Source organism: Neoarius graeffei, chromosome 14, assembly GCF_027579695.1.
Source record: "Neoarius graeffei isolate fNeoGra1 chromosome 14, fNeoGra1.pri, whole genome shotgun sequence".
Lineage (NCBI taxonomy): Eukaryota > Metazoa > Chordata > Actinopteri > Siluriformes > Ariidae > Neoarius > Neoarius graeffei.
Window position 1 is genome coordinate 33979250 of NC_083582.1, and position 18377 is coordinate 33997626.

At 41.1% G+C, this 18377-nt stretch overlaps 1 protein-coding gene across 2 annotated transcripts; it reads right to left on the reverse strand.

Annotated features, from left to right (window-relative positions):
* Positions 1-440: 440 nt before the first annotated feature.
* a1cf (apobec1 complementation factor) lies at positions 441-17136 on the reverse strand. Of its 2 annotated transcripts, none has more exons than XM_060938903.1 (11): positions 17038-17136; positions 15483-15617; positions 15219-15349; positions 14900-15138; positions 14405-14569; positions 13709-13806; positions 13323-13602; positions 12569-12762; positions 10907-11043; positions 6349-6500; positions 441-592 (listed from the first exon to the last, which is right to left on the reverse strand). In XM_060938903.1, the coding sequence occupies exons 1-11, from the start codon at positions 17134-17136 to the stop codon at positions 441-443; spliced, it is 1782 nt and encodes a 593-aa protein (XP_060794886.1). The 2 variants fall into 2 exon arrangements, with proteins under 2 accessions (XP_060794886.1, XP_060794885.1); XM_060938902.1 differs by having other exon boundaries at positions 12569-12786.
* Positions 17137-18377: the final 1241 nt, after the last annotated feature.

Consider the following 18377-nt stretch of genomic DNA (forward strand, 5'->3'; position numbering starts at 1 on the left):
ACTTGTACAACTAGCACAAAACTTTAAATACCAAATAAATCACTATCAAAGCTATCTGGCAATAGGACATCCTTAGCAATGGAGCAGTGTGTTTGTTTTGGTATATTATAGTCCTAACTGTACATTTAAAGACAGTTTTAATAACCCTAAAATACCTTGATTTAAATTCTGATCCCAGACACAGGCAGCTTTTACAAGCTCTTAAGCACTGTATGAATGCTAGCTAATGACTTATTTTTCCCAAACAACTTATATAAAATATATATTAAGACTGACTTGTGCTGCATATAATGAAAGGTGAACTGGAAAAAAGGTGGCTTTCAGGCAACATTAGCATTCATCTCTGCTCGACTACAGTAAACACAAAACACGCTCATTCATACAGAATGGATGTTCCAGATTTGAATGGCCACATCAGACACTGTGCTGCTTCTGGGTCTTTAGAACACTCCGTAAGCATCTCCACGGGTGGTGACAGTGAATGCTGGATAACCCTCGTAGGTGGTGTAGGCTGTCAGGTCCTGCCCCAGAGACAGGGTTTGTTTGAGCTGAGAAGCAGCCACAGTGCCAGCAGTGTTGGCGATTGCATAACCTAGAAATAGACATTGGGAGAAATAAGAGTTAACTGTTGTATGAGACAGAAAAGTATTTATGGACGCTCATGAGTTTATAGTATGCTTACCATGCTTGCTATGATAGACAGGCTAGTTTGAAGAACAACAGAATTATTCACTGTCTCTGAGAAATTTCAAAGTTCAATTCATCATTGTTCAATGGCAAGGACTGTCAAGAAGTGTACAGGTTTAACACAGAAGTGAACTTATTCTTTGTCTCCACAGACCACAAACAAACTGATCAACTTTTTTTTTAAATTATGTTAAAGATATTCTTTATTTGGATGCTTAATATTATATATCTTTAGTTTGTTATTAGTGACCATTAGCTAAAATATTGCATTTGCAATGCAAGCATACTTCATAAAACAAAGTCTAATGTGGCCAAAAGTACGTGGACACCTCAACAATCAAACCCATTATCCATCCCTCCATTATCCGTAGCCATTTATCCTGTACAGGGTTGCGGGCAAGCTGGAGCCTATCCCAGCTGACTACGGGCGAAAGGTGGGGTACACCCTGGACAAGTCACCAGATCATCACAGGGCTGACACATAGAGACAAACAACCATCACACCTATGGTCAGTTTAGAGCCACCAATTAGCCTAACCTGCATGTCTTTGGACTGTGGGGGAAACTGGAGCACCTGGAGGAAACCCACGCAGACATAGAGAGAACATGCAAACTCCACACAGAAAGGCCCCCTTTGGCCACTGGGCTCAAACCCAGAACCTTCTTGCTGTGAGGCAACAGTGCTAACCACTAGACCACCATGCCACCCCAATCAAACCCATGCATGCTTTTTTTTTAAACATCATGTTCCACATCAAGTGGTCATGTGCAGGATGAGCTTGAAAGTGAAAAAGAGTAAGCGTGAAATAGTGGAGCAGAAGATTAAGTGGTGGAAACTAAAAGAGGTTGAACATCAGAAGGAGTTGAGGGAAGAAATGAGACGAGCATTGAGTGGTAATGGAAGTCTGCCAGAAGATTGGGATACTACTGCTGTACTAGTAAGAGAGGCAGCAAGGGAGGTGCTAGAGTGGTCATCGGGAAGGAGGAAGGAAGACAAGGAGACATGGTGGTGGAACAAAGAAGTGCAGGAAATTATAAAAGAGAAGAGGCTAGCAAAGAGGAATTGGGATGATTAGAGAGATGAGGAAAGCAGCCGGTTATATAGAGAGATGAGACAGAAGGTAAAAAGAGTGGTAGCGAAGGCGAAAGCAGATGCATACTAGGAGTTGTATGAAAGACTGGAGAACAAAGAAGGAAAGACCTGTACAGATTAGCTAGGCAGAGAAACAGGGAAGCAAGGGATGTACAGCAGGTAAGCATGATGAAAGATGTAAATGGAAATGTGCTGACAAACAAAGAGAGTGTATTAAGAAGGTGGGAAGAGTACTTTGAGGATTTATTAAATGAGGAGAATCCAAGAGAGAAAAGGTCAGATTTGTTGCAGACAGCAAATCAGGAAGTAGAGTTGGTTAGTCAGGATGAGGTGAGGGCAGCCATGAAAAGAATGAAAACTGGGAAATCAGTCAGACCAGATGGTATCCCGATTGAGGCTTGGAGATATTTGGGTGAGACGGCTGTGGAGTTCCTAAAGAGATTGTTTAATAAGATCCTAGAGAATGAGAAAATGCTGAATGAATGGAGAAAGAGTGTGCTAGTCCCAATATACAAGAATAAGGGAGATGTACAGAGCTGCAGTAATTACAGAGGGATAAAACTAATGAGCCACACCATGAAGCTATGGGAAAGGGTATTGGAGGCGAGATTGAGAAGAGAGGTAGCAATCTGTGAACAGCAGTACAAGTTTATACCAAGGAAGAGCACGTCAGATGCAATTTTTGCTTTAAGAATGTTAATGGAGAAGTACAGAGAAGGCCAGAGAAAGCTACATTGTGTGTTTGTAGACCTGGAGAAGGCATACGATAGAGTGCCAAGAGATGAGTTATGGTATTGTATGAGAAAGTGTGGAGTGAATGAGAAGTATATTAGAGTGGTGCAAGACATGTATAAGAACAGTGAAACAGCAGTGAGGTGTGCAGTTGGAATGACTGAATGGTTCAAGGTGAGGGTAGGACTTCATCAAGGATCTGCTTTGAGTCCTTTCTTGTTTGCCATAGTGATGGATAGCTTGACAGATGAAGTGAGGCAAAAGCCACCATGGAACATGATGTTTGCGGATGATATCGTGATATGTGGTGAAAGTAGAAAGGAGGTTGAGCTGGGTTTGGAGAGATGGAGGTATGCATTGGAATGAAGAGGAATGAAGGTGAACAGTAGCAAAACAGAATACATGTGCATCAATGAGAATGTGGATGAGAGTGTAGTGAAGATGCAAAGAGTAGATGTAAAAGAAAGTTGGTGAGTTCAAATACCTGGGGTCAACTGTGCAGGAAAATGAAGGCTATGATAGTGAGGTGAGAAAGAGAGTGCAGGCAGGGTGGAGCAGTTGGAGAAGGATTTCAGGAGTCATTTGTGATAGGAAAGTCCCAGCAAAAGTGAAAGGTAAGATGTATAAGAGAGTAGTGAGACCAGCTGTGATGTATGGATTGGAGACGGTACCCTTAACAAAGAGACAGGAGGCAAAGTTGGAGGTGGCGGAGTTGAGGATGTTAAGGTTTGCAATGGGAGTGACAAAGTTGGACAGGATAAGGAACAAGCACATCAGAGGGACAGCACATGTGGAGAGCTTGGGAATTAAGCTAAGAGAGATGAGACTGAGATGGTATGGGCACATCCTGAGAAGAGATGCAGAGCATGTTGGAAGGAGAATTTTGAGGATGGAGCTGCCAGGCACACGAAAACGAGGAAAGCCAAAGATGAGATACATGGATGTGGTGAGAGAGGACATGAAAGTAGCAGGTGTGGTAGAAAAGGATGTGGAGGACAAGGAGCAATGGAAACAAAAGATCTGCTGTGGCGACCCCTAATCGGGAGCAGCCAAAAGAAGAAGATCATGTTCCACATTTGGCCCTCTGTTGCTATTATAACAAGTGTTCCCAGACAAAACAAACCTCACCTGGTAACACCTCTGATGAATATGAAGGAAGATATCGTGAAAAAACGATTGACCTTTTTGGTGACCTTGACCTTGATTTCGACTTTGTGTGTGAACATACTTGGCCAATAAACATGATTCTGATTCTGATTCTCTGCTGCTCTCAGCCAATCAGAACACACTTTACTGCTTACTGCTCTCAGCCAATCAGAACACATCATACTGCTCTCACACCGTACTGCGTGATTGTTACATTCTTACATTTTACAGCACGATGACATCGTGGCTATTGCCTCTATATGAAGCAGTAGCCACAAAAACCTTGACCGGATGTCCCCTAAAATGTTGGAGGTTCTATTTGAGACCAATGCCCATCTATCCTGAAAGTTTCATGAAGATTGATCTAGCTGTTTTCCTGTAATATTGTTTACAAAAAAAAAAACAAAAGAAGAAAGAAAGACAGAAAGCCAACTGAAAACAATACCTCACCCCCTGGCGGACTCCATCCCAGGTGAGGAAATAACAAGAGTCATCAGGAGATGACATATCTCCCCGGCCCCCACAAGAAACCCCACTCCAAATTTTCCGAAGTTGAATTGGTTGCCATGGAAATACGGAAAAAATAAAAATCACAAAAATCCCAAAGTGTCAAAAGGCACAACTCCTCTAGTTACTTAACATAACTGTGAGGTTTTGTGAAAAAAAAAATCCTAATAGTTTTTGAGTTACATTCTGGAAACTAAAATGTTTACAAACAGACAGACAGACAGATGGACGGACAGACGGACACAGCGATAGCTATATCCCCTCGCATTATATGCCGGTGGATAATAACATTCTTCTGGGAAGGTTATCCACTAGATTTTGGTGTGTAGCTGTGGCGATTTGTTTTGTTCACTTATCCACAAGTGCATTAGTGAGGTCAGGTAGTGATGTTGGGTGAGGAGGCCTGGGGTGCAGTTCATCCCAAAGGTCTTCAGTAGGGTTGAGGTCAGTGCTCTGTCCAGGACACTTGAGTTCTTCGACAGCAACTTTGGTAAAACACATCTCCATGGACCTCATTTTGTGTTAGAATTAAGGGAAGTCTTAATGCTAGAGTCTAGAAAGACCTTTTAGGTAACTGCGTGCTTTTAAAATTGTAGCAACAGTTTGGAGAAGGCTCATATACTTTTGTCTATGTTTGTGATGACTTTTTTGTTGCTTGATAGATAAGAAACAAATATTTCTGTGCTTTTTACATGTGATGGAGATTCTAATGCCATACATGGATAGGAGTAGCCACATTGTCATTTTCTATGAATATGTGTTCGTATTTCACCCCACCCGAGACTGCCACCCTAATAAACTAGTTGGATCTAACCTGACCTCCTCATTTGTAAATGGCCTGGCGATGCCTGACTCCACAGACATTAGTGACAGTGAGTATGCTAAATGTTGCAGCAACATTGTAGGAAAACATTCTCAAAACACCCAGAAACTTCCATCCCATCCATCCATTATCTGTAGCCACTTATCCTGTTCTACAGGGTCGCAGACAAGCTGGAGCCTATCCCAGCTGACTATGGGTGAGAGGCGGGGTACACCCTGGACAAGTCTCCAGGTCATCGCAGGACTGACACAGAGACAAACAACCATTCACACTCACATTCACACCAACGGTCAATTTAGAGCCACCAATTAACCTAATCTTTGGACTGTGGGGGAAACCGGAGCACCCAGAGGAAACCCACACAGACATGGGGAGAACATGCAAACTCCACACAGAAAGGCCCTCGCCAGCTGCTGGGCTTGAACCCAGGACCTTCTTGCTGTGAGGCGACAGTGCTAACCACTACACCACCATGCCACCCCCCAGAAACTTCTTGCAACCAAAATTTTTTGAGGCATCTTGAAAATCCTGAAAAAGACCCAGTCCAGTTAGTAATATTAGGTATTTGCCATAACATTTCAAAAACCTTCTCAACATCTTAGTGTTGGTTCTTCTATTTCCTCTTTTTAAGATATACATCTATATAATAAGAAGCAAAGTTTGTTTGTCTTGAGCTAATGTCGCCATTTCGAGACTGATTTTCACCAAATTTGGCAAGTAGGTTCAGGGATGACCTGGAATTTTGCAGATATAAGCAAAATTCATGTACGGGCCCCAGGGAGGTCCCTGGGGGGCACAACATCCACACACCCCTCCCTCAATGCCTTTCATGTTACATTTATCAATACAAACTCTCGACAGCCCTGTGATGACCTGGCGACTTGTCCAGGGTGTACCCCGCCTTTCGCCCGTAGTCAGCTGGGATGGGCTCCAGCTTGCCTGCGACCCTGTAGAAGGATGGAGCGGCTGGAGATAATGAGATGAGATGAACTCTCAACAGATCTTCACTAAACTTGGCATGTAGGTACAGGCGATAGCCACAATTTGGCAGAACTCAGAAATTCCATATTTGGGCCCATGGGGTCTCCAGTGGGCCCCTGAGTGGTGGATGTTTGGATTTTTGTTTGTCTTGGGTTAACATCACCATTTCTCAATGGATCTTCAACAAATTTGACATGGAAGTCTGGAGGCAACCCAGAATTTTGCAAAACCTGGGCAATGCTGGGTAACCTGCTAGTGTTTAATAAGTCCCAGTCTGATCAGTCAAGAAGACTTGCTCAAACCTAAGCTCAGAAAGTGTCTATCCCAGTAATGTGATGTTAATAAAATCATAAAAAAGTATATTACAGACCTTACATACCTGGAAATGCCACAGCAGCAGTGGCTGCAGCAGCAACAGCAGAAGTATTGGCGCCCTCTGTGTGTAGACCCAAAGTCTGCAGTGTGTGCTCCGCTGCATGGACTTTGGCTTCATCCACTGCTGCACACAGTTTAGCTGGGGTGAATGGGTGTCTATAAATAAAGAATGGGAAGGATTAATGGTTAGGCACCTTGCATGTTAGTCGGGTTATTTGACAATCCATAAAGTACCATTTAAAAAAGTAAAAATGAATAAATAACCCCAAGACCTCTGACAACTGCAATTTCCAACAGAACACCTTTGATTTACACCAATCTGCTAACTGTATCTCACTATAATAATATTAAACATAAATAAGCCTTTTTACTGTGTAGTCATCTGTTTTGATACTATGACAAGGTCCAAAAATCTGATCCAGCAACCAATGACTAGTTACTTCCACCAACTGCGTTGGAGGAGGTTATGTTTTTGGCTCAGTTTGTTTGTTTGTTTGTTTGTTTGTTTGTTTGACTTTTCACAATGTAACTCAAAAAGTAGTGAATGGATTTTGATAAAATTTTGATGAAAGGTGAGCCATGGGCCAAGGAACAATTAATAAGATTTTGATGAAAATTCAGATATGTATATGGTTCCAGGATTTTTTTTTGTCTTTTCCCAATGTAACTCAAAAAGTAGTGAACAGATCTTGATGAAATTTAATCAACAGCTTTAGTATTATCCTAGGTTCACATGATTTGATTTTGATGTTGATATGTGGTTTGGTAGAGGTATGGACTCTACTGAATGCCATTCTAGTTTTGTTTATTTAATCATAAAAGTTTCTCAAATTCATCTCATCTCATCTCATTATCTGTAGCCGCTTTATCCTTCTACAGGGTCGCAGGCAAGCTGGAGCCTATCCCAGCTGACTACGGGCGAAAGGCGGGGTTCACCCTGGACAAGTCGCCAGGTCATCACAGGGCTGTTTCTCAAATTATGCTTCTCAAATAAGATGACCTCATACTTTAGTAAAGGTAAAGTTGAAAAAAGTTTATAATGGTACCACAGACAATGATAATGGCATAGAAAACTGTACAAGATGAATCAATAAATGGTGTTCACTGTTAAAAGATGGTGACAATTTGTACTGTGTGATATGTGAAAGTTTAAATTTTTTATGAAATTTAATGGCATCAAACCAATTTTCACAAAAGACTCATAAAATAGTCATGTGTGTGTGTGTGTGTGTGTGTGTGTGTGTGTGTCTTGCAAAAGTTTTTATCCCCCTTGGTATTTGTCCTGTTTTGTCGCATTACGAACTGGAATTAAAATGGATTTTGGGGGGAGGGGGGTTAGCACCATTTTGTTTACACAACATGCCTACCACTTTAAAGATGCCAATTGTTTTTTTTTTATATTGTAACACAAACAATAATTAAGATGAAAAAAAAACAGGAATCTGGAGTGTGCATAGGTATTCACACCCCTAAAGTCAATACTTTATAGAGCCACCTTTTGCTGCAATTAAAGCTGCAAGTCTTTTGGGGTATGTCTCTATTAGCGTAGCACATCTAGCCACTGGGATTTTTGCCCATTCCTCAAGGCAAAACTGCTCCAACTCCTTCAAGTTAGATGGGTTGCGTTGGTGTACAGCAATCTTCAAGTTATGCCACAGATTCTCAATTGGATTTAGGTCTGGACTTTGACTAGGGCATTCCAAGATGTTTAAATGTTTCCCTTTAAACCACTCCAGTGTAGCTTTAGCAGTATGTTTAGTGTGACCCTTCATCCCAGTCTCAAACCTCTGGCTGACTCAAACAGGTTTTCCTCCAGAATTGCCCTGTATTTAGTGCCATCCATCTTTCCTTCAGTCCTGACCAGCTTTCCTGGCCCTGCAGATGAAAAACATCCCCACAGCATGATGCTGCCACCACCATGCTTCATTGTAGGGATGGTGTTCTCAGGGTGTTGGGTTTGCACCACACATGGCATTTCCCATGATGGCCAAAAAGTTCAATTTTTGTCTCATTTGACCAGAGAACCTTCGTCCATGTGTGTGGGGAGTATGTCACATGCTTTTGGGCAAACTCCAAAAAATATTTTTTAAGCAATTACTTTTTTCTGGCCACTCTTCCATAAAGCTCCACTCTGTGGAGTGTATGGCTTAAAGTGGTCCTATGGACAGATGCTCCCATCTCCACTGTGGATCTTTGCAGCTCCTTGAGTGTTATCTTTGGTGTCTTTGTTGCATCTCTGATTAGTGCCCTCCTTGCCTAGTCTGTGAATTTTTGTGGGCAGCCTTCTCTTGTCAGGTTTGTAGTGGTGACATATTATTTCCATTTTGCTATAATGGATTTAATGGTGCTCCCTGGAATATTCAAAGTTTGGAATATTTTTTTTATAACCCAACCCTGATCTATACTTCTCCACAACTTTGTCTCTGACCTGTTTGGAGGCTCTTTGGTTTTCATGTTGCTTGCTTAGTAGTGTTGCAGAGTCAGGGTCCTTCCAGAACAGGTTGATTTATACAGACATCATGTGACAGATCATGTGACACTTTGATTGCACATAGGTGGATCTTAATCAACTAATTATGTGACTTATGACGTGGATTGTTTGGACCAGCTCTTATTTAGGGATTTCATACAAAAGTGGGTGAATACCTATGCACACTCCAGATTTCTGTTTTTTCATCTTAATTATTGTTTGTGTCACAATAAAGTTTGTACCTTTGAAGTGGTAGGCATGTGTCAATCAAATGGTGCTAACCCTCCAAAAATCCATTTTAATTCCAGCTTGTAATGCGACAAAACAGGGCAAATACCAAGGGTATGAATACTTTTGCAAGACACTGTATATATAATATATACAACCCCGATTCCAAAAAAGTTGGGACAAAGTACAAATTGTAAATAAAAATGGAATGCAATGATGTGGATGTTTCAAAATTCCATATTTTATTCAGAATAGAACATAGATGACATATCAAATATTTAAACTGAGAAAATGTATCATTTAAAGAGAAAAATTAGGTGATTTTAAATTTCATGACAACAACACATCTCAAAAAAGTTGGGACAAGGCCATGTTTACCACTGTGAGACATCCCCTTTTCTCTTTACAACAGTCTGTAAACGTCTGGGGACTGAGGAGACAAGTTGCTCAAGTTTAGGGATAGGAATGTTAACCCATTCTTGTCTAATGTAGGATTCTAGTTGCTCAACTGTCTTAGGTCTTTTTTGTCGTATCTTCCATTTTATGATGTGCCAAATGTTTTCTATGGGTGAAAGATCTGGACTGCAGGCTGGCCAGTTCAGTACCCGGACCCTTCTTCTACGCAGCCATGATGCTGTAATTGATGCAGTATGTGGTTTGGCATTGTCATGTTGGAAAATGCGAGGTCTTCCCTGAAAGAGACGTCATCTGGATGGGAGCATATGTTGCTCTAGAACCTGGATATACCTTTCAGCATTGATGGTGTCTTTCCAGATGTGTAAGCTGCCCATGTCACACGCACTAATGCAATGCCATACCATCGGAGATGCAGGCTTCTGAACTGAGCGCTGATAACAACTTGGGTCGTCCTTCTCCTCTTTAGTCCAAATGACACGGCGTCCCTGATTTCCATAAAGAATTTCAAATTTTGATTCATCTGACCACAGAACAGTTTTCCACTTTGCCACAGTCCATTTTAAATGAGCCTTGGCCCAGAGAAGATGTCTGCGCTTCTGGATCATGTTTAGATGCGGCTTCTTCTTTGAACTATAGAGTTTTAGCTGGCAACGGCGGATGGCACGGTGAATTGTGTTCACAGATAACATTCTCTGGAAATATTCCTGAGCCCATTTTGTGATTTCCAATACAGAAGCATGCCTGTATGTGATGCAGTGCCATCTAAGGGCCCAGTATGGTTTTCCGGCCTTGACCCTTACGCACAGAGATTCTTCCAGATTCTCTGAATCTTTTGATGATATTATGCACTGTAGATGATGATATGTTCAAACTCTTTGCAATTTTACACTGTCGACCTCCTTTCTGATATTGCTCCACTATTTGTTGGCGCAGAATTAGGGGGATTGGTGATCCTCTTCCCATCTTTACTTCTGAGAGCCGCTGCCACTCCAAGATGCTCTTTTTATACCCAGTCATGTTAATGACCTATTGCCAATTGACCTAATGAGTTGCAATTTGGTCCTCCAGCTGTTCCTTTTTTGTACCTTTAACCTTTCCAGCCTCTTATTGCCCCTGTCCCAACTTTTTTGAGATGTGTTGCTGTCATGAAATTTCAAATGAGCCAATATTTGGCATGAAATTTCAAAATGTCTCACTTTCGACATTTGATATGTTGTCTATGTTCTATTGTGAATACAATATCAGTTTTTGAGATTTGTAAATTATTGCATTCCATTTTTATTTACAATTTGTACTTTGTCCCAACTTTTTTGGAATCGGGGTTGTATGTAATTTTAGAAAAAAGATCATTTAAGATCAAAATGAAAACAGTGGCAGCAGGTTTACATTTTTAGACTTTTCTATAGGTGAAGATACAAAAAAGGGACTTGAGAAGACTTCAGCTTACATGTTAGGGTACTGAGTGGCCAGAGCAGGGATGGTGATTTTGTACAGGAACAGTTGCCTTTGATCTGGACCAATGGCAGAGTGAAGTTGGTACACTGGCTGTCCCCAGTTATTCTTCTGGCAAATATCCTCCAAGATCTGTAAAATGGAAGGCATTAATATATATATACCCTTACACTTAAAGCTTCCACTTCCCCTCCTCATGAAACACAGGTTTTATGAATATCCCCTGATAAATTGATTTGCATTTCCACACTTTATTTACCAATAAAATAAAAAAGGTTTTTAAAATCATAAACTGGGCAGCACAGTGGTGTAGTGGTTAGCACAGTCGCCTCACAGCAAGAAGGTCCGGGTTCGAGCCCCGTGGCCAGCGAGGGCCTTTCTGTGCAGAGTTTGCATGTTCTCCCCGTGTCCGCGTGGGTTTCCTCCGGGTGCTCCAGTTTCCCCCACAGTCCAAAGACATACAGGTTAGGTTAAGGCAGCTGGGCCATAGAAGGTTCACGCTGCACGCTGCATGCTGCACGCTACACGTTCACGTGAAGAACCGGACCCTGGGCCATTAAACTTCAACTTTTCTCGGTAGTCGTCCATTTTAACTCCCTAGACCCGTTCTGATTGGCTGGCGCGGCGGTGACCTTGGGGTCGTGCATGCATTGACTGGAATTTCCATCTTCACGCCTAGAAAAAAGTGTGCATGTTCATTTCTCGCTTCACGCGTGAAGTGTGCAGCGTGCAACGTGAACGCTGTTCTATGGCCCAGAGCAAGTCATGCTACGTTTGTCCACTTTTCTTTACACGCGTGTAGCGTGTAGAGTGCAGCATGCAGCGTGCAGCGTGAACCTTCTATGGCCCAGCTGCCTAACTGGTGACTCTAAATTGACCGTAGGTGTGAATGTGAATGGTTGTCTATGTGTCAGCCCTGTGATGACCTGGCGACTTGTTCAGGGTGTACCCTGCCTTTCGCCCGTAGTCAGCTGGGATAGGCTCCAGCTTGCCTGCGACCCTGTAGAACAGGATAAAGCGGCTACAGATAATGAGAATGAGATAAATCATAAACTTTTCAAGAGTTTTACACAGTTTCATAAAGTCGAGAGTGCTTTTAAACAGCCATTTTCCCCATGTGTACTGGATGGGTTGAAGTACAGTGCCCTCCACAATTATTGGCACCCCTTGTAAAGATGAGTAAAAATGGTTAGAAAAAAAAATCACCTTTTTGGTGAAGTAGCTTCATCTCACACTGGAAAAAAATGAGAAAAATCCAACCTTTAACTGAAATAATCTTTATCTTTTTACTAATCTTTCAAGGGGTGCCAGTAATCGTGGAGGATACTGTGTGTGAAGTCTATAACGGATGACATACAGATTAAAAAAATACTACCCCATATTTCTAAAGAGTGACACCATTCATTCGACAAGAAAATATCAGACAGTTTTGTCAAACTTTTTGCATATCTTGGTTTCTGGTTTCCTCTGATATAAAGTATCCCATACTCTATACCATGCTTTATAAAAAAATAAATCTCTGCCTACTTAATTTACACTTTGGTAGATTTGTTGATAACTAAGTATCCAGTAGTGTCTGATTGAAATCAGATGATTGCCATTCCATCATGATGAACAGACTGCTTGAAGTGATGTTTTGTGTTTTTGTGTGTTTTACCTGTGGAGCATGTTTGATTCCCTGTGGCTTCAGGGTGACGGGGTTCATGGGTGTGAGCTCCATGCCGGGGAGAAGGTCGTAGAGTTTGTCCTCAGGGTGTTTGTCAGACTTTAGCTGATATGTGGGGCAGCCACGGCCCACGCCCGCATAGGCGAGGTAGCCTCGACCGCCCAGCCCTCGCACACCTGCCGCCCCTACAGGCATATTCATGTAAATTTCTAGGAATGCAAGAAGGCATTGAATCGAATCAAATCACCAGAAATCACCTGGGCTTCGATCAAGATTCAGAAAGCTCCAAGCCAGCACAGTACAGGCTCTGATACACTGTCTAAGTAGCACTGATTTGTGATGTCATTTTATTTGCAAACTGATTCTGATGTCCAAATTTCAAGTAATCACATGACTGTATTATGCAGGCATGGAGAACAAATTAAAAAAAAAAAAAGTGCTGCACCAAATGACACATAGTTCATCTGACAAGCAAATATCACACAGTAAAATAAAACATTTTGATTATTTCAGATATCCAGACTAGTCTTTTGGACTTGTTGTCTAAAAATGTAATAATTATAAATAATAATATTATAATTAATAATGAGAATTAATTTAAACTCAGCTAACATGGTTTAATACAATAATATACCTTTGATCAGTAGTTGTTGATTTGTAATTTGATTTTGTGATATAAATATAATTTGCAGAGATCGGCTCACTCAGAAATGCTGATTTGTAAGTACTTGTGTAAGACATTCACCTCTGACAGAGGGCGGACGCACCAAACCCCGAGTGCTCACATGCCCTTTAGCAGTGGGGAAGCGGAAATGACTGGGCAGAGCTGTGTAAGCTTGAGGAGCATAAAACACTGGTGCACCCAGGTATGCGGCTGAGGGGTCATAGATCTGACCCAGTGTGTAGGTGTAGTCACCCTGCAGCAGAGCGCCCCCTCGTCCCCCTGTGCCACGAGTGTAACGCACATAACTGTCCTTATCCACTGGCTTGGCCAGCGTCACTTCTATAGGAGAGCCATCAATCACCTGAAGGGTTAAAGTTTTTTATTACCCATTGTGTCATTTGATCAAAGTGTGCTACATTATATGGAATGAAATTTGAATGCTGCAGCCATGACAACAAGTTTATCACCTTTCCATTCAGTGCATTCATAGCAGCAATGGCATCCTCTCTCTGAGCGAAGTGAACAAAAGCATAGTCCCTGATCTTCTTCACCCTCTCCACTGCACCTGTTAAGACGTCATATATATTTCAATCCTGCCACCAAGATTCCTCCATGATTTTATTTAAAAGTGTAAACCAAAGAGATAAAACATAACATATTATGATTGGTAGGAGCAAAAGTCAAAGAAAAGCAAGCTAATGCAATTAAGCAATTTAATAGTACATCTATTAAAACTTTGGCTACAAAGGTGCACTTTATCCTGGACAGGAGCACCATGGAGTCTACTTTGTGAACACTGGACATGAGTTGAGAATAAATCCTGCCTGGGATGCCAGTCCAGGGCAAGCCACCATTCACACACCCATTTACCCACTCAGCCACACCTAGGGGCAATATAGAGTAGCCAGTCCACTTACATGCATGTTTTTTTGGGAAATGGGAAGAAACTAGAAATCCCAGAGAAAACCCACTTGGTAATTCAAGCTCAGGATTGAAGCAGGGACCCTGGAGATGCATCCCCACCACACTGCCATGCCACTCGCTTACTCTTTTTTTTTTTTTTTTAATCTGATCCAACTCAGTAGAATCCAAAAACACTGGCTTGAGATTGGTAAGCATAACTGTGCGTATGTATATATTTGTATTCAGATGGTGAATTTTACCAGGTTTGATGGTATTGAACTCCTGCTCAATGGTCTCTTCTGTTGTGGCCAGCATCAGGTTCCTGATGTAGAGGATCTTCACAGTGGACATTGTGTCCTCATCCACTTCCACTTCTGGCTCTGCCCAATCTACAGCGATGGCATGACCCCACAGCTGGATCCGGCCTGTAGACACAAAGAGTCTCAAACTGTGCCATGCATGGGCCTTGAAGGTTCATTGAATTAGCCAATGTGTGCATAGACTTGCTGAAAGCTTTGAATTTTTCTGAGTTCACTTTCTAAGCATGAAAACTACATCTTTAAGATATATTTGGTTTGATATTCTGAGGAAACCCTGAAATGTGTAAAGGTCTTCCACTCAGAAAAAGCTCCAAGTGAAATCTCTTTGGAAAGACATAACCTACAACAATACAATGAACCCTCAAGCAGTCTTTTTTTTTTCTAAGAGCATGCTAGTGGACCAGTTTATCCCTTTCTATTTCTGTGTGTTTTTACCTGGCAGCAGTTTCCTCCTGGCCATGGCTGCAGCACGGTGGCTCTCATACTCCACAAAGGCAAATCCTCTATTCTTGCTCTTGTCAGCGGCACTGGGGTAAACGATCACCTCCACCACACCATCCGTCACCTTCTTCATCTCAGCCAGGATCTCATCTTTTTTCTTGGTTTTTGGGATGCCTCCCACGAACAGGCGGCAGTTGTCCACACTTGCGCACACACCCAGGAGACGACCGTTCCTTCAGCCAAGTAAGGAAATGACCTGCAGTTAGCTGTGCACTCAAAATCAATCTTTTTTTTTTCTGAGACTTGATCTTACCTGATTTCATAATTATTGAGTTGTTTCATGGCATTCTTGGCTTCTTGTTTGGTACTGAAGGTGACAAAAGCATAACCTCGGTTGTTCCCATTGAAGTCCATCATCATCCGTATTTCATATATTTTGCCAAACTGTAAAAATGAAAAAAGAAATAATAACTACCAGCACCATAGCCTTTCAGAAGATGTTCAGATAACCCAAAGGTTATTTGGCCAGGTGTGGTCTACCATCAAATGTGGTTTAATGGCTTTAAAAATGTCTTACTTTTTCACAAAGTGGTACCAGCTCATCTTCAAAGAGGTCTCGAGGTAATTTGCCCACAAAGATCTCGCTGCCTCTCTCTGGTGGTGGGCCTTCCCAACCAGGCGGTGGACCTCCATATCTCCTCTGGCCGTTTTCCTATAGGACAGAATAAGAACTGTGACAGACAGCCGTGTAAACAAAACCCAACGTCTAAAGATCAGCAGATAGAGATCAACTCATTACCACAGTGCTCTGAAAGAAACCATTTGTTACTGCAAGGATGGAGTGATGGAGGATTATTGAGCTGAGAGATTTCGTCTCACCAGTAGAGTCCCTCTGTACTACTTATAACACCTCATCCAGCTCATTGATGGCTCACATAATTCACTTACTTACTATCACTATTGTGATTTTGTCCTGTTTTTAAGAACAGTCAGTGTAATCTGTAAAGTGAGATGAGCAAATAATACATGGTGATAAGAAAAATAGGAACCACTGAGAATCTATACAGTGGAGAAGGTATTGGTAGTCATTGTAATGTTGGCATTGAACACATTTAGATTCACTAATTTGACAGATATGGACCGTAGTGCTCATTTTTCAGCACAGGGTGGTGCTATGACTATAAGTACTCTTGAATATCTCCCAGTGGTATTTCTACACCAGTAATATAATCGGTGACAAGCCTCTTATGCTCAAAGCTCCTGAACAATACAGAATTCTGAATTCGGATGCCTTAAAGGAAAAAAAAAATCCTTTCAGTATTTTAAAGCAATTTTCTTTCCTTTTCTTTTGTGAAATGTGTGCTTCCAAAGCAAAACATGGTAGAAAATTACCTCCTCTAGGTTTCCACTTGAAATTAGATCTCCAATGTTCTACAAAATTTACAAGTATGGAAACATTCTTATGACATTATGGATTCAGTATGAATTATGACTAAGTGTATCTTAGACACCCCAGGTCTTTCCAACAATTTTGTTTTTCATATACATCATAAATAACTATCATGAGTTCTCCAAGAAACCTGGAATAACCTATTGAGTCATTTCCTTAGCAAATGTGATAATATGATTTGATTACAATTTAAATTTCTAATTTTATTTGAATGTGTTACTGAATATTTTTCACACCTAAAAGCTTATAGTTCTTTTTTTCTTTTTTCAAGGCATCTTCATGTTATTGAATTGCTTTAGATTAAACAGACTTTTGTACAATACGATAACACACCATTATGGTGAAATGACTACAAAGCTGAGTTGTAACACTAAATTCTTTCTGTTCTTTAAAATAAGATGAAAATATAACATTAAGTCTTTGTATTAGTGGTAGTTTTGCCATCTCATTTGATGCAGGAAAACCTGAAGATGGTCATTTTTCCAACATATGTTATTTTCTATGGTACTGTTTTTTTGTTTGTTTTTTTAACTGGACAAGCATAAAAAGAGAATAATCTCACAGTGCCTTTATCCCAAACCCATCTCCTTCTCTCTCTCTCTCTCTCTCTCTCTCTCTCTGGACTTTGGCCTGAGGCAGGGCATGCTGGGTATTGTAGTTTGTTGTCGGTGGTGGCTCCTACCTGATGCAATTGATATCCTGTGCTCTGGATGAGAGCGCGCAGTACAGCCTCTTTCTGCGTGCCAGTCAGTCCATCCTCGCATTTTTGATTGGTTTCCATTGTGAGTGATTATCAGCAATAAATCAGCAAAATTAGGGGTGCTCACTGAAATTAAATCAAAGTTCAAACACACGTGAATGACAAGGCAGAGATGCTGATCCATGCTCAGAAGCCATACCAGCTCTTTATTTCGCCTTGTCAGGATGCAAGTAGTGATAATTCTTTAACTTTAACTTCGAGGAAACAGATATCAGGTTATATTGCAGAACTGTCTATCCGTGTTGTATATTCAGCAAATAAATAAATAAACAGAAAAATCGACCTTACAAACAGTTAAAGCTATGTACCAACATCTGGTAGGATGTGTACATGTATCCATGTCAGTCTCACTTTTCCTGTCAGATATTTATGAAAAAGAATATCTTGTGTATATTCTCTTTCCAATGGCTAGTTTTAGCATTATGAGTGCAGAGAAAGACATTTTTCTCAGCTCCAGGTCAAGGACTGCTGTCTAATTATTAACTGAAGTCAACCAGGACGACTGTATTTGCTTAAACTGATGGCATAACACCATGTTTCTGTCCCAACCCCCAAAATTAGCATTTGGAAAATAAACCATAAAAATATAAAATATCTTAGTGATCACTGCCAGAAATGTTCATTCAGCCAATCAGGCCAAACATTATAAACCCAAACTGCAGATGAGCCTGTTGTGTAACCAGCGTTATTGAATCACATATGAAGAACATGGACTACTTCTAATAATCAATGAATGAAGTGCTTGTCTTTGTCCCTTTTAAGCTTTACTTGATCAAAGCAAGTACATGGACATGAAACCCAGGCAGACTCCTCCAGCATAAAGGTCAGATGAGACAAGACTGCCATTCATGGTCAATTCATATTTGCACTTAAGCGTCATGATTATTTCACATGTCATGAGTGCGTGGCACACCAATATATGGAAAAGCTCTTTTTTCTTTCACCTTGCCATGATACACACAAACTTCAGCTACCTCACTGATCCTCCTGAACATAAGCATTAATCCCGCATCACTAATAGACACACGAGAGCCCATCCTGAATACTTCAAGCATCCTGAAAATAGGCTTTTCAAGCTGGTAAAAAAGAACAAACACTGATGACTAACTGGTAAACAAACTGTGGGCTGGCAATTAGCAACCATAGCAATTGAGTCAAACAGAAAAAAAATCATTATGACTGTTGCAAGGATTGTACTCTATTGACCAAAAAAAAAAAAAAGCCATGAAGGCAAACACCTTTGATAATAGAATCTGTTCTGT

What these genes read in the sequence shown, in the direction of transcription:
- a1cf (XM_060938902.1), bottom strand. Translation starts at nt 17,136, where the DNA reads ATGGAAACCAATCAAAAATGCGAGGATGGACTGACTGGCACGCAGAAA. An exon ending in CAGGAGGAAACTGCTGCCAG is followed by an intron (nt 14,570 to 14,899) that starts GTAAAAACACAC and finishes TTGTGTCTACAG; the next exon opens with GCCGGATCCAGCTGTGGGGT. An exon ending in TGAATGCACTGAATGGAAAG is followed by an intron (nt 13,603 to 13,708) that starts GTGATAAACTTG and finishes TTAACCCTTCAG; the next exon opens with GTGATTGATGGCTCTCCTAT.